The following is a 13,193-nucleotide window of genomic DNA, read 5'->3' as shown; positions in this document are numbered from 1 at the left end:
GGACGTGCCCCTTTAAAAATCGAGAGGTTCAAGGATAACGAGTCTCATCACGTGCGATAATCATCGTACAATAAAGAGTGCAATACGGCTCAGGATATTCTGAAATAGAAGGCTTTTACGAAAATTTCCGGTTAGCGAAAGAGCCACTGATTTCGCGAAGCCCCGTGCATTTCGCTCGCCGCTATTGCACTTTGTCGTAGCCGCGGTAGCCGTTGGGCAATCTTCTCTCGAGTTCGCGAAAGAACGAGCTCATTTTTCTGGTGTGTCGTTTCGTTCCTCTTAAAAACAACAATAGAGATAGGATAACATATGGAATTAATTTACTAGGGCGATTGACATTCAAATATCGTCATAATAACGACACACGAGAAACTTTTATGAGCTTTTCAATATTAAATAAATATTCTCTATTAAAAATAAATATTCTCTATATAAATAAAAGCATTTATTGCAATATCATTTCAAATAATATTTATTGTAAAAAAGTCATTCACTAACATGTTCACAAAATTATCTTCTACACATGGTTATACAACTAGAAAAATTACTCGAACCAACGCACACAATGATAAATTATTAAGAAATCGAAGTCGGTTAACGTCAGTTGATTAAATGGAGTTTTATAATTATATAAATAACAAACTCCTTAAAATATAAATAATTAAATATATATGTTATAATAAGGATTAACTCGTTTAATAAACGCTCCTTATCTAAACAATTTGTCCACTTCGCAAATTGTTTATAGTGATCCAATCTTTTAACCATACATCATACTTTTAAATCATATCCCATAAGTCTAACATTATTATTCTTATTCATATATAGTTCTTTGATATTTTTCTCCTCTTCAGACACTTCAAATTGTTCGCAACAATAAATATAACAGAAAATCTGTTATAAAAATGTCCCGATGTTTTCGTAAAGATTTACAAAAAACTGCAAGAATTTTCCGGAGTAAATGCACTCTTCAACAATACTTTCATTACTAAATCATTTGGCAATTTCTATATATTTTTTAAATAAATATGGGATTGAACGAGTATATTCAACAAAATATATGCAACGCGTTATTTTCACAACGCTTCGTTCTTATGCAAAAAAAAAAGAGAGGTGTACATAAATGCCGTGTCACAAACATTTATCGGACATCCATGAAAAAATACGCGTACTTTTTAGAATTCTCGAATTTTTTTTATTAAAACAGTCTGAATCGTCGAAAATACGAACGTTTGAGATATGAAGTCCATGAAAGTTAACGCGTAATCTATATGAGTAGTCTTTACTATTAATATTTTATAGTCTTAAAATTTAAAGCTTACATTTGGTCTGAATGTGTCTACATACGTATATATATAATTACTCTACGATATTCTCGGCTAATTAAGAGAAGGTCCCCTTGTTAATAAATTTTGATCTGAAGGATCACGAGCTATAACTGCGTTTAATACTTCCATAAAGTTTACAATTTCTATAATAGAGATAACAGGGATTCTGATCGCGAGAAATAGTATTTTATTTTACATGAAAGAAAGAAGATCACATGTTTATGTTATTTAACAGTCATGATAGTTTGGAACAATAATGTATTGACTACTGTAGACGAGGATACGTTTTTCGCGTAGATTAATATGTATTATTGAGCCGAGCGCTTTAATTACATATAGTAATACAATTACGTCAGAAGGGGAAAATAAAATGATAATCTCGTCGGCAAAGAGATTCGCACTCCCGCTTTTATATAAATGCCCGCGAGAAAATTTCACGGTAATATCTTGTTTTATTGAAGGCCGCTTTCCGTTGCATAGGATTAAAACTGTGTTGATTTCTCGCTTCTTGCACGGTGACTTTCGTTGCACATTTAATTAAAGCATCAAACAGCTGACAGGGGTCTTTAATAAATTGAGAGATGTTCGCATTGAGAGTTATCCAGTTAACATCTCTGTTTTTCAGTTCTCGCTTTTAATTATCTCTTAGCGTGAACTTTCAAATTAAAAGCCGATAATGTACCGACGGCTCAATGAGATCATCTCTTTAATTTCGTGCTCTACAAACACGTGTACAATCTACGAATCTCGCTAAGAGCTCTCTAGTAAGTCCGAACCCAGTAAGTCGCGCTTCATACATCACCTTCCAATGTCGAAGGAACTAGATACTAAGAATAATCTCAATAGTAACTGCTTGTCTTATCCCAACAGATAAAAATATGTAGGCTTTCCGAAAATATCTGACATTAGTTCCCGCATATGTATGTATAATGTACCATGTAAATCTATTAATTATTCAAAATAGGTGATTATTTCGTTATATCGTTACGGATATATTCGTGGATATGACGGCGAATATTATTATAGTTTCTGTCTGTGATTTTAGAATAGTATATGCCTAGAACGCTTTTGTACTTTACGACAGCATTAATCGCGTGGAATTATGTCGTGCTCGCCAAAACTAGAAGCGCAATCAAACCCATTATGCGATAATGAAATTTTAATGACCGTTACGACCGTTAAATGTAAACGTACGGTCGTTTTTGCGCTGACTACGTATCGTGTTTCGTACATTGGTCGACCACAAAGCTCAATTAACGATCCGACCGATACATTCGATATCAATCCGTTCAACATTAGCTAAATTAATAGGCTCTGTAACGTTTAATTGAAATGCAAGAAATAAATGCGTATTCGATGGACTATATTAGAGCGACAGAGACTGTTTTTCACGAGTGAAGATTTTAAATAATAATCCCTGAGAGCATGTGCCGTTCTTTTCCTTATGCTGATGGCGTTGACAGGTTCTACAGATCGAACGATCGAACGCGCTTGGTAAACGCGCCGTTGCGTTTAATTAAATGATTTACGCTGCCTTGTGTGTGCTGACAATTTGCGAGAGCCCGTACGTCTACAAGAAGAGGAGATGCTACGCGAGACCTCATCTCTCCGAAGAATAGAGTAATTTCTACGGTTCGCTCCCTACAACGGATTGCAGTCCAAGAGGAAGGGGAGAAAAAGGAGAAAAAGTCTCCGTCTATAATTATGGCTATGTTAGTAAAAGACAGAAAGCGAGAGAGAGAGAGAGAGACAGAGAGAGAGAAAGACCAAAATTGAATAGGAGTGAATGCAGTTGGTCGATCGATTCCTTTTCCGTAGGACCGATTATACGCCGCCCGCTCGTCAGACCCCCGCGATCAAGGATGTTAATTAAAAATTCCGGGCCGCCTGAATAAACGCATCAATGAAACCATTTACCAATGCTCGCAATCGCGGCTCTCCCGCCGTATTTATTCGGTTTACTGACGCGGCTGTGTTCGCAATATATCAGTTGCGTTCTACGGTTTCATTGTTCGGCTAGCGAAACTCTCGAATATACCATTAACGAATCGTCGAGTAACGAAGGGAAATTCAACGAACGTAATTTCCCTGGGCGAATTCGTCGAAATGCCCGTCATGTATCATTCATGAGGCCGACCGAATCGAGGGCGCGGTAGGTAATTTCGTTATTACATTTAGCCCGCGGCAAAAGAGGAAGAAAAAATAACGAAAGAAAAAGAGTAACTGAAAAACGATCCTCAACGCCCGCCCTCCTGTTTGCATGGCCACGCGACACGCCTTTAATTTCTGGAGAGTACCTGGAAAGACCCGACGCGCACGTAATTTCGCATGTGCAGGAAATAGGTGCGAAATATTTCTCTGACTGAGAACTAGACCGTTCTCCATCTGTGTGCGAAGCGAGCGAGCGAGATCGAAGCGACGTTTATGGCGCAAAGAGAGAAATGAGGGCGAGTCGTCATTTCGAAACCGCATAACGTTCGAAATACAGCGATTAGTTATCGGAGTCTGCATCGACGGTTCGATAAGGGCCATTCGATAAGGTACTCAGGGCTGTGATATTTTTTTTTTCAGGAGAATCCATAAAAGAATACAAGAAATATAAGCGATAAAGGATGTGCTGACATCGAAGCAAAAGCGATTACGAAAGGATTTCACAGCCGTATTTCGTCCAAGGCAGACCAACTGGACCATCGGTCACGGAATCAACGTCGTCATCGTCGTCTTCGCGCGTTCTCTTCAGCCTCCGGAAGAAGCGGCCGATTAAACGCACGTCGCTTTGTATCCGAGCACGACGTCGGACGTTTTGCTGCAGGATGGACGATCGATGTGATACACGGAGTTGTTTCTCTCTCTGATCGTGGTGCATTTCACCAACGTTACGTCCTGCCGGGTGTTCACGTTATTGGCGCTGCCGCGTAGGTCTCGGCGCGACGACGATTTCCCGAGAGTCTCGATTCTGTCGACGTTACTGACGCTCAACCGCTTGTCCGTTTGCAGGGAACTCCTGCTGCCCGGCGACTCCTCGTCCCTCTCCAGGAAGTTGCACACGCTGACGCGTCTCTCCCGCAGCAGGGACTTGCCGGGCGGAAACGTGGGCCTCGCCAGCACGTCCATTCTGTCGAAGTGACAGATACTCATGCCGCGATCGCGCTGCAACGTCGGTCTCGCCAGGACGTCCGTCCGGTCGAAGGGGCAGATACTCATGCCGCGATCGCGCGGCAACGACGGTCTCGCCAGGACGTCCATCCGGTCGAAGTGGCAGATGCTCAAGCCGCGGTCCCTCTGCAACGGCCTGGCCAGGACGTCCGTCCTGTCGAAGTGACAGATACTCATGCCGCGCTCCCGCTGCAGCGTCGGCCTCGCCAGGACGTCCATACGGTCGAACATATAGGTACTGGGCCGGCGCTCCCGCTGATGCAGCAGCCGCGACGACTCGCCGATGGACCTGAGGGTCCTCAGCGTGTCACCGTCGCGCTCCTCATCGTTCTGCGAGCCGGCGCCCTCCGCGTGCACCAGCGACTGCAGATCGAACGCGCTCTTGGTTCGCCTGGGCCTCTCTTGGCTGGCCGGCAGCAGTGACGTGCTCGAGCCCACGAACACGCTGTTCTGGCGCAGCCTGGCAGCCGACCCGCCGGCGGCCGACACGCAGCTCACCGGATGCTCCATGCAGTGGATGTTGAACTTCGAGTAGCTCCGGGGCTGTGAACACAAGAGGAAAAGTCCCGGCGAATCCTGACGGATCTGTTTGGCGCCGCGCGATCTCGGGACACGGTTTACGACGTTACATCAGCGGCGAGTCATATTTAAAACGGCAGTCTGATAAATGTGCAACGCGAACATAAAGCTGAAATCTTTTTATCGATTTTATGTGCGATACGACTAAAAATATATATACGCGGCTATAATGCCGAAACATGATAGTCGTTGCATATGATATCGCTGTTAATCACTGATAATGATGCGGTGATAAATATCCTTGACAATCAAACGCGCTATTGACATTACGATTAAGCGACATCGTACGATTAATCGTAAGTGCCATAAGTACGCAACTCGAAATTGTGTGTACCCTGAATGAGTCAGATCCATTATTACGAATAAATCCATCTCTTTTAAGCGACATGCTAATAATTGGTGATTTTTTTTTGGGTGGAACACGATCCTCTCGAATGATCTGTACACGAATGTCTATAGCCAATAAATGTTGGATTGGAACACGTTTCTCTCGAATGACCTGTACATATATCTGTAGCCAATAAATGATAGGGAAGCTATGATGGCGCTGTCGTAGAAACATTTAGACCGGGGATATGTAACGGGCTACGTGACTGCGTTGTTTCTCTGATGGAGATGTGTTGGGCGGACGTGACCTGATATACGGGCGCGTGTATGTCGGACACGTTGACATGATTTTCTAGTAGACGCGATGACGGTTTAATGGCCGTGACAGTATTGTTGTGATAACGAGAGAATTTTGTTTTATAAAAGCCTCGCGGCTAGCCGGGGTAATATTGTCCCTCCATAAATGAAGTTTCCCAACGCGATCGAAGTTTCTTCGTGCAAGGCCAAAATTGGGTTATAACGCCGTTCTGTTGAATTCTATTATAACCAGGGGGAAGAGATTGCGTTACAAGATTTCCTCGTGGAACGTAAATAGGACATCTTAAAAGAGTTTTGGGTTTATAATGCCGCGCCATACCGGTAGCTCGCTAAACTATGCGGCTGAAAAGCTGCAATGGAGAACTCTGGTATGCGACACACACACACACACACACGCTTGCGCTTGCTCGCGTTCGCGCGATTTTCATTGCGGGCCGCGGGTATACGTTACCACGGATGCCGGGCGTAAGTCGCTATCGCGTTGGATTTTATAAGACGCGGCGGGTGCTGCATCTCCCGAGATTACGGGTGTCGCGAGTTTCGCTGAAAGGGCAAGGATGATGCTGCATTTACATGTATTATGCAAAAGCGAATGGAGACGCGTACTCCGCCAATGCTCTATTCAATTTACGGTCCTTCGTGATCCTCCGCCGTGAGAGTAATGCAGAGCATATTAGACAAGCAGAATCAAGTATGTCAATAAAATATCATAGCGCGGCTAAACGACGGAGATAGCGAGACGGAGTTTTTCATCTCGCAATTTTTTAAGCGACGGAAAAGCTACAATTTTTCTTCTACGATTTGTATCTGTAACCGTTTTTATCTTTAGCAAAATGAGAGAGAGAGAGAGAGAGAGAGAAAGAGAGATTGCGGAAATAATTACTCAGCTCCTGAATTATACGACTGGAGATGCTAGGTATATAAGTTCCCACGATCCTAATTATCGGAAAATGTTCGACGTTCGGGCATGTACGGGATGTCCGATCGAGATGAAGAGCCCCGAGAACACATCGAGATTCGCTAAATATCTTCCACAATTTATCTGACTCGGACATCGGACAGGCCGTTCGTCATTATTAACGTTGCGCGTGATTTTCGATTATTGCCATTTATAGAGTTGATGTACAAGCAAACAGAATGCCGCTAATAATAATTATGGAATAATTATTACATGGCATTTATCGCAATAACACGATCAAATAAAATGTCGTATCATGCGCTCTGTTTATTTTGTATATTAACGATATATTTCATCGTCTTCCTTAGCAGATATTGTACGGGGAAATATTTCAACGAAAAATTTATTCGTTCGTATGATCGAAAGTCGTTGAAAGCTCCCTTCGATGGCTTATTTCCCGCAGCTTCCTCATCAATCATGAAAGTTGCGCGAGACAGCGAGATCGCTTAACGCGGCTGCATCGGATTACGGATCTGGGAACACGTATACATACGTCGGGAACAAGATGGGATAATATCTCCCAAACGAAAGTGCGTGTAATATACAGCACGACAGTGCTTTAAAGCTTTGATGGAACGATGTAACTCCACGCAGCGCATCACTCGCGTACTCGGAATGACAAATTGCAGGTTTCGTGCGCAGATGTACAGTTCGGCATACCGCTTTATTATACTGTCCTGAATATTGCATGTAATATCACGCCGTTATTCGCAAACATTAGCATAATCAGCGCATCTTATACAGATTGGAGACCTCGGTATAACGAAATATTGTTTAATATTAAGATCCAAAAACTTTAAGATACGTCTCAATCAGTAACATATTAGTTTACTGTATAAATAGAATGTATTTTTGCGACTTTACGAATCAGGTGTTACGAATCACATAATATTTGTGAGTTGTTTCTATACGCTTGAAAAGGACCGAAATCTGCGGTCGAAACGTAGCGTTTTGTGAACAATAAAATTTGCCAGTTGGGTCGATCATAATACCTTTGCTAATTGTTAATTATTCACTGGCGATTCAAGTTCTCCGTTTTTGTTCGTAAATTATTCTTTGCGATAATTCGAAGATTTATGAATATATAAACGCGCAAATATGTAGATCCAAGACTCGTAGGTTTAAGTATGGATATATTCTGGAATCTACTTGATCAGTGGGAAGATATTCGTTTGCACAGAGCGGAATATGCATGATAGGCAGTCAGCAGTGGTGTTAATATGCCAGACTATGTGTACGCGACACGAACTTTCCTCTAGAAGCTCTAGAGCCTCTAAACCGCAGATTGTAATCCTCTGGAAGCTCACCAAATACTCACTCGAACAATTTAGAGAACAATAGTAAATCCATTCGCACCCGGTATTGCAAATGAACGATCGATTCTCCTCTCAGGATGTTGAATCGATTATTTGGAAGATCCTCGCGGGACTCACTTCGAACTGGTATCCGAATCCCGTAGTAAACGAGACTTCAGAGACTGGTCTTGAAATCCAATGATCCGACATTCGACAATTCGAGTGTACCTCTTGTAACTACGTTGAAACGAAGTCTCACTAATCAAGGACATTCAGGATGATGGTTTGCGAGTCGGGATAGTTAAATAGAAAGCCAAGTATTCTGAGAAAAGTTTTCATTTAGTTTCATTAAAGAACCTTCTGCGACTCGCTGCGCGTCACCAATGAGCAACGTTGTTAATATCAATTTTCCTTGCATGACGTCAAAGATACAAGTTAATTTATAATTTATATCTTTATATATCTTTCGCTCTTTATCTTTCCTCTATGGCGATCTTATCCGAGTTTACCCTAAATTAATATTTTGATTCAACTGTGTATATCCACAAATTAAAAATATAGTATCAATTAGACAGAAAAATGTCATTTGTGGTCCGGACTGGGTCTTGGTAGCTTAATAATGTTGCGTGAATTTTATATACTTTTTTTCAAACTCAGCAAAAAATATAGTCTTGAGCCAGCTTCTCTCGAATATCGTCCACGCAGACCGTTGGTGCACAATTTTAAGATACACGATTTGTTCCAATTCGATAGAATCGAGGTCGGCATGTTTCTGACGTGGTAAACGGCAATGCAATCGAACGTTTCCGCGATTGAATTACCATGGACGCAGAAATACATATTGGCAAACGGTGATTCCTATCTAAAAGTAATTGCTCGAAGCTCATGGACGCGGAACATATGTCCGTGTAACGTCCATCCCATGCATATCCCCCTGTCTGTACGTGCAGAAGCAAAAATCTTCTGTTACAACAAAAACATTTAATATACCTTTTATATCATGTTTGTACAAAACCCAGGATTATTTTACCGCTCGAACGAAATAAATATTCGCTCAAAGCGAATAAAAATTCGCCAGCGCGATAAATTGACGCGATAGAAAAATACAATAACAATCGGAATATACCGGAAGGCAAAATTTTACACGGAATAAAATAACGAATAGCGAGTTCGTAAAAACCTCAGCCGATATGCGACGAAATGACAGGGCTTCTGTGAACTCCGTTGTTGAGCACCCATTTCGGATATTTCCCATTCGCGTCGTGATTTGTATTCCTTTGTACCGGTAAATCCGGTGCCGATATATGCGATTGACATCGTGAAATATTCGGCACATCCTAAAACCGATAAAAAACCTGCGTCGATTCCAGACGCAGTGCGTTGTTCGCTTGAAACAATTTTTTTCTAAACCGTACCGCATGAATAATAAAACGCGTCAATGCAAGGATATCGTGGAAAAAAAAATTGGCACGCAAATTCAGTACATCTATATTCGTTATGTAAAATCTCTCTCTATGGAATTACAACCTTAATTCTAATATAAATGAAAGATGATCCGCGCGGTGAATTCTATCGCTTTAATTTAAGTTTTATTTATGCATTTTCATTGCGGATAAAGCAAATATATTTTATCGGATAAAATCGCTGATATGTTTTTGCTTCGGAAAGAACCAGGTTCAGAAATCAAGGCGGTTCGGTCTGGAACTTATGTACTACCTGCTAAACGTGGATATCCATTAAGCTAAACGACCTGCGAGGATCAAGCAGTCCCAGGGCATTTTATGACATAATAAATGATAAATTGCCTCATGTTCGCGCGTACTTTCCCTTTAAATATATTATAACGAAATCGTGAAGTATATATGATCTGTCTGGAACGGGGCCGGTTACGGAACATATGTTATCCGCGTCCGACCGCGATGAGAAGCGCCCGCTCTGGCATGGTACTATTCGAGGGTCAATTTATATAACAAACACGCAGCAGTAAATCCTCTCGTTTATTTTGCATTTATCTACAAATCATAAATAAGCCGTTACATAAATGCGTTTGGCAGTTTAATGGGCGCTACAAGATTTAGGAACTCCCGAAGCGCGCATTTGGAATATGGAACGAATATGGAGATATCGACAGTTTAACTTACTGGATATGTTTGACTTACTAGATATGCACTCCCTCGATTCAGAGCCGCCGATCGAGAGTGTCTTTGCGCAGAAATTTATTTAACACTCTTCTAAGAGAAAGTTAACTTAATCGAGGAGTAAAAGATGATATTTTAAAATTAATCCCAATTTCTTTAAGTTCTTCTTTTTAAGCTTGTAATTGATATTCTTTTATGCGACGCAGAATTTACATGATCTGCGGTACTCCAGATCGGTTCGATTTCTAAGGATGGCACGATTTGAAGCAGAAGCTGAATTACCATAAGGATCCGGTGAAAGATACGAGTGAATTTATGAACCTATACGTAAAATCCGTGTAAAAGCAAGAAGGTTTACGTCTACGTGACCCGCGTGGCGTATGGAAAATACATTATTTTTCGCGTGAGCTCGCGCCGGTAGCGTTCACGTTCAAGTTATTGCTTGCTATGCCATAATATACGACACATTGTATACGCGTGTATTTACTAGGCTGTAAATTTCATTGAGAAAGAGATAAAGTATTTTGTGCTTAAATTCAATTTACAGTATTTTTCTTCTAAAGTTTACGGTATTTCTTCCAAAGCAAACGTTATTAGGACCTTGACATTTACCCTTTCTTTAATTGAGCAATAAAGTATTAGGACACTTACATGGCGTTTAACCGGCTCAGTATCTTGGATAGGTTTACGGTAGTTATTACGCCGGTCTCACGAGTTTGCAAATCTCCTTTAACGGCGGTTTAACATACCGAGTTTGCCCTCCAGCCGAGTGCCGTAACGCTCGCCGTTATTTTGGTAATTAAATGGAAAATAATCAGAATCTCGGCGTCGCTACATGATGTATATATCGGGAAATTTAATTTCCACTCCGCTATATACATGTATAACTGCGATATTTGTGTTCCGCAAAATGCATTAATTTACGCGCCACGAAGAAACTTCGCGAATTATTTAATTTAATTAAATACACAATGATGACGATACGTTGCATAGAATTATATTAAATTCATGAAATTTAAGGGAAAATATCAAATCAACCGTAATAATAATCCTAAAATTCTTTGCTATAGAGCGAATTAAATTCCGTTAATTACCTTGCAAACTTTATCGAGCAATGTGTGCAATCAATGCGCCTCCCAAATAAATGAAAACCGTTAATTTACTTTTATCTGATTATCCATTAGTCGCAAGACTTAATGATTAACATCTCTAGATACATATACAGATACATAATCGATTCAGCGTCATGTATGTAGAACATAGTCTGACATACAGAGCTGTTTACGTCACACATTTGTGCGGATAATGTGTATTATGCTAATCCGACGATGCAATTTGACGTGTTCCAACAACTGTGTACAGACATTCTCTGTGCCAACTACCCATGCGGATTAAGAGAGTTCACTCGGAGACGAGAGCGAGCAGCGAGCGCGCGGCACGAACGCACTTACCTGAAGGGGGTTTGGGTCGAGTATGGTGGTGCAGCTTTGTCTGTGCTGTTGCTGAAATTTCGGCTGATACGGCTCGAGCATGCGGATCTTGCCCCATCGATTGAAAAACAGAGCGATGGCAGCCACCCACAGGATCAGGACAAGAATGACGATCAGGGCCTCCTCCGCTCGCACCACTACCGCGCCTGTGCCTGCAATCCCCGATTAAATTCGCTCTCGTTTCTTACGCTAGAGTGTGTAAAAACTATGGACTGAGGAACAAAGGAAGTTATAAGTTTGTGTTGAAAGATTAATGTTGAAAGAATACACAGCGTGGGTACTATTAATATAGATTAGTACTGAGATTAAAGTTAAACCTACCACCACGATAATGTGACCTAATTTTCTCGTGTGCATCCTTTGATCTATGAGTTAACTACGCGAACGTGTTCGGCTAGCTGCAAGCGAGAAAATGTAGACTCAGGAAATATCGCTCAGGGGTACAATTCGATGTTCAGTCACACGTAAAACCTTTGTTGGCGGTCCTACAATGCCGTCTAACGATGTATCATAGCACGTTTGCATGGCAAACGATCGAACTGATAAATTGATATCCCGCCGTCCTATACGGATCGAACGCGGTGTCTGAAGAGAGAACTTCACCTCGCGGGCTATCGTATAGAAAATCAGAAGGAGAAAAAGAACTAGACAGATTCCATTATACAATGCTCGCGTACTCGTTGCTGGCATCCGTGCTGTATGTACGTAGAAAATATACGTAGTTCGCGACGACATTCTATACATAATTTATATCTGCTTTAAATCTCCTCTCTTTGTCTTCCAGCGACAAGAGTTATCATGCATTTTTAAATTTGCAGAGTTAAGAAATTAAAATTTAATTAAAGTAACTGCAAAAACGTAACACATTACAGAATTTTGGAATACTCCTTTTTCCTCGTAGCATGTTAGATTGTATCGCAAGTGGTTTATCGCGAATTTCATCAAGTACGCCAAATTAATATAAATGTTCACTTTTCACGTTTTCATCCCTGAAGCAAAATTACGCGATCGATCTTCCGCCACTAACAACCTTTCTTAAAATCTGTAGAGTGTCATCAAGTATAAACCTGCCCGTTTATAGCTTTGCATAAAACTAAAATGGTTAGCGGCCGTGAAACGTGCCTAAACGGTATCGGATTAGCGAAAACTCAGATATCGGAAAATTTCCTCGTTTCGCACGTTACGATAATCAATTATTTACTCAATTAACAGCATAATGCATTCCACTCACCGACCGTGGAACCATTATTCCGTCGCGATCGTGTAGATTTCATCATGGAGATTTCGTGAGATATGAAATGATCCTCTCTGAATAACTTTCCGTTGGTTGATGAAAGTAAAATTAAATCGACGTGCGAAAGGTAAGCATTTACCCTAAAAAATACATTTACCCTACGGATCATATTTCTTTTCGTTTGTCACAGCGAATCCGAGGAGAGTCGTGTCAAAAATTCATGACAAAAATACGGACGATATTATGAAGGATCCCGGACCACTCTCTTGGGGATTCTTCCAAATTGAAATATCATTCATGATCAATGTTTCAGAGATCCCATCAAACTTTTGATCGTGTCTTTTTTCAGTCATGTTTCCTTTCTGTTCTT

At 41.2% G+C, this 13,193-nt stretch overlaps 1 protein-coding gene across 3 annotated transcripts in view; it reads right to left on the bottom strand.

The window, feature by feature from the left end:
* Positions 1–456: 456 nt before the first annotated feature.
* LOC139784129 (uncharacterized) overlaps positions 457–13,193 on the bottom strand; it is a 28,641-nt gene continuing 15,904 nt past the window's right edge. For all 3 annotated transcript variants that reach the window (XM_071723382.1, XM_071723321.1, XM_071723428.1), the window contains 2 exons: positions 11,551–11,741; positions 457–5,027 (listed from right to left, as the gene is read on the bottom strand). In XM_071723382.1, coding sequence (XP_071579483.1) covers positions 4,089–5,027; positions 11,551–11,741 — 1,130 coding nt within the window. In that variant the 3' untranslated portion in view covers positions 457–4,088. The remainder of the gene's footprint in view (positions 5,028–11,550; positions 11,742–13,193) is intronic.

Source organism: Temnothorax nylanderi, unplaced genomic scaffold (assembly GCF_030848795.1).
Source record: "Temnothorax nylanderi isolate EJ_2023f unplaced genomic scaffold, tnyl_v1.0 TNYL_tig0001_pilon, whole genome shotgun sequence".
Classification (NCBI taxonomy): domain Eukaryota; kingdom Metazoa; phylum Arthropoda; class Insecta; order Hymenoptera; family Formicidae; genus Temnothorax; species Temnothorax nylanderi.
This window is presented reverse-complemented; position numbering and strand designations above follow the sequence as displayed.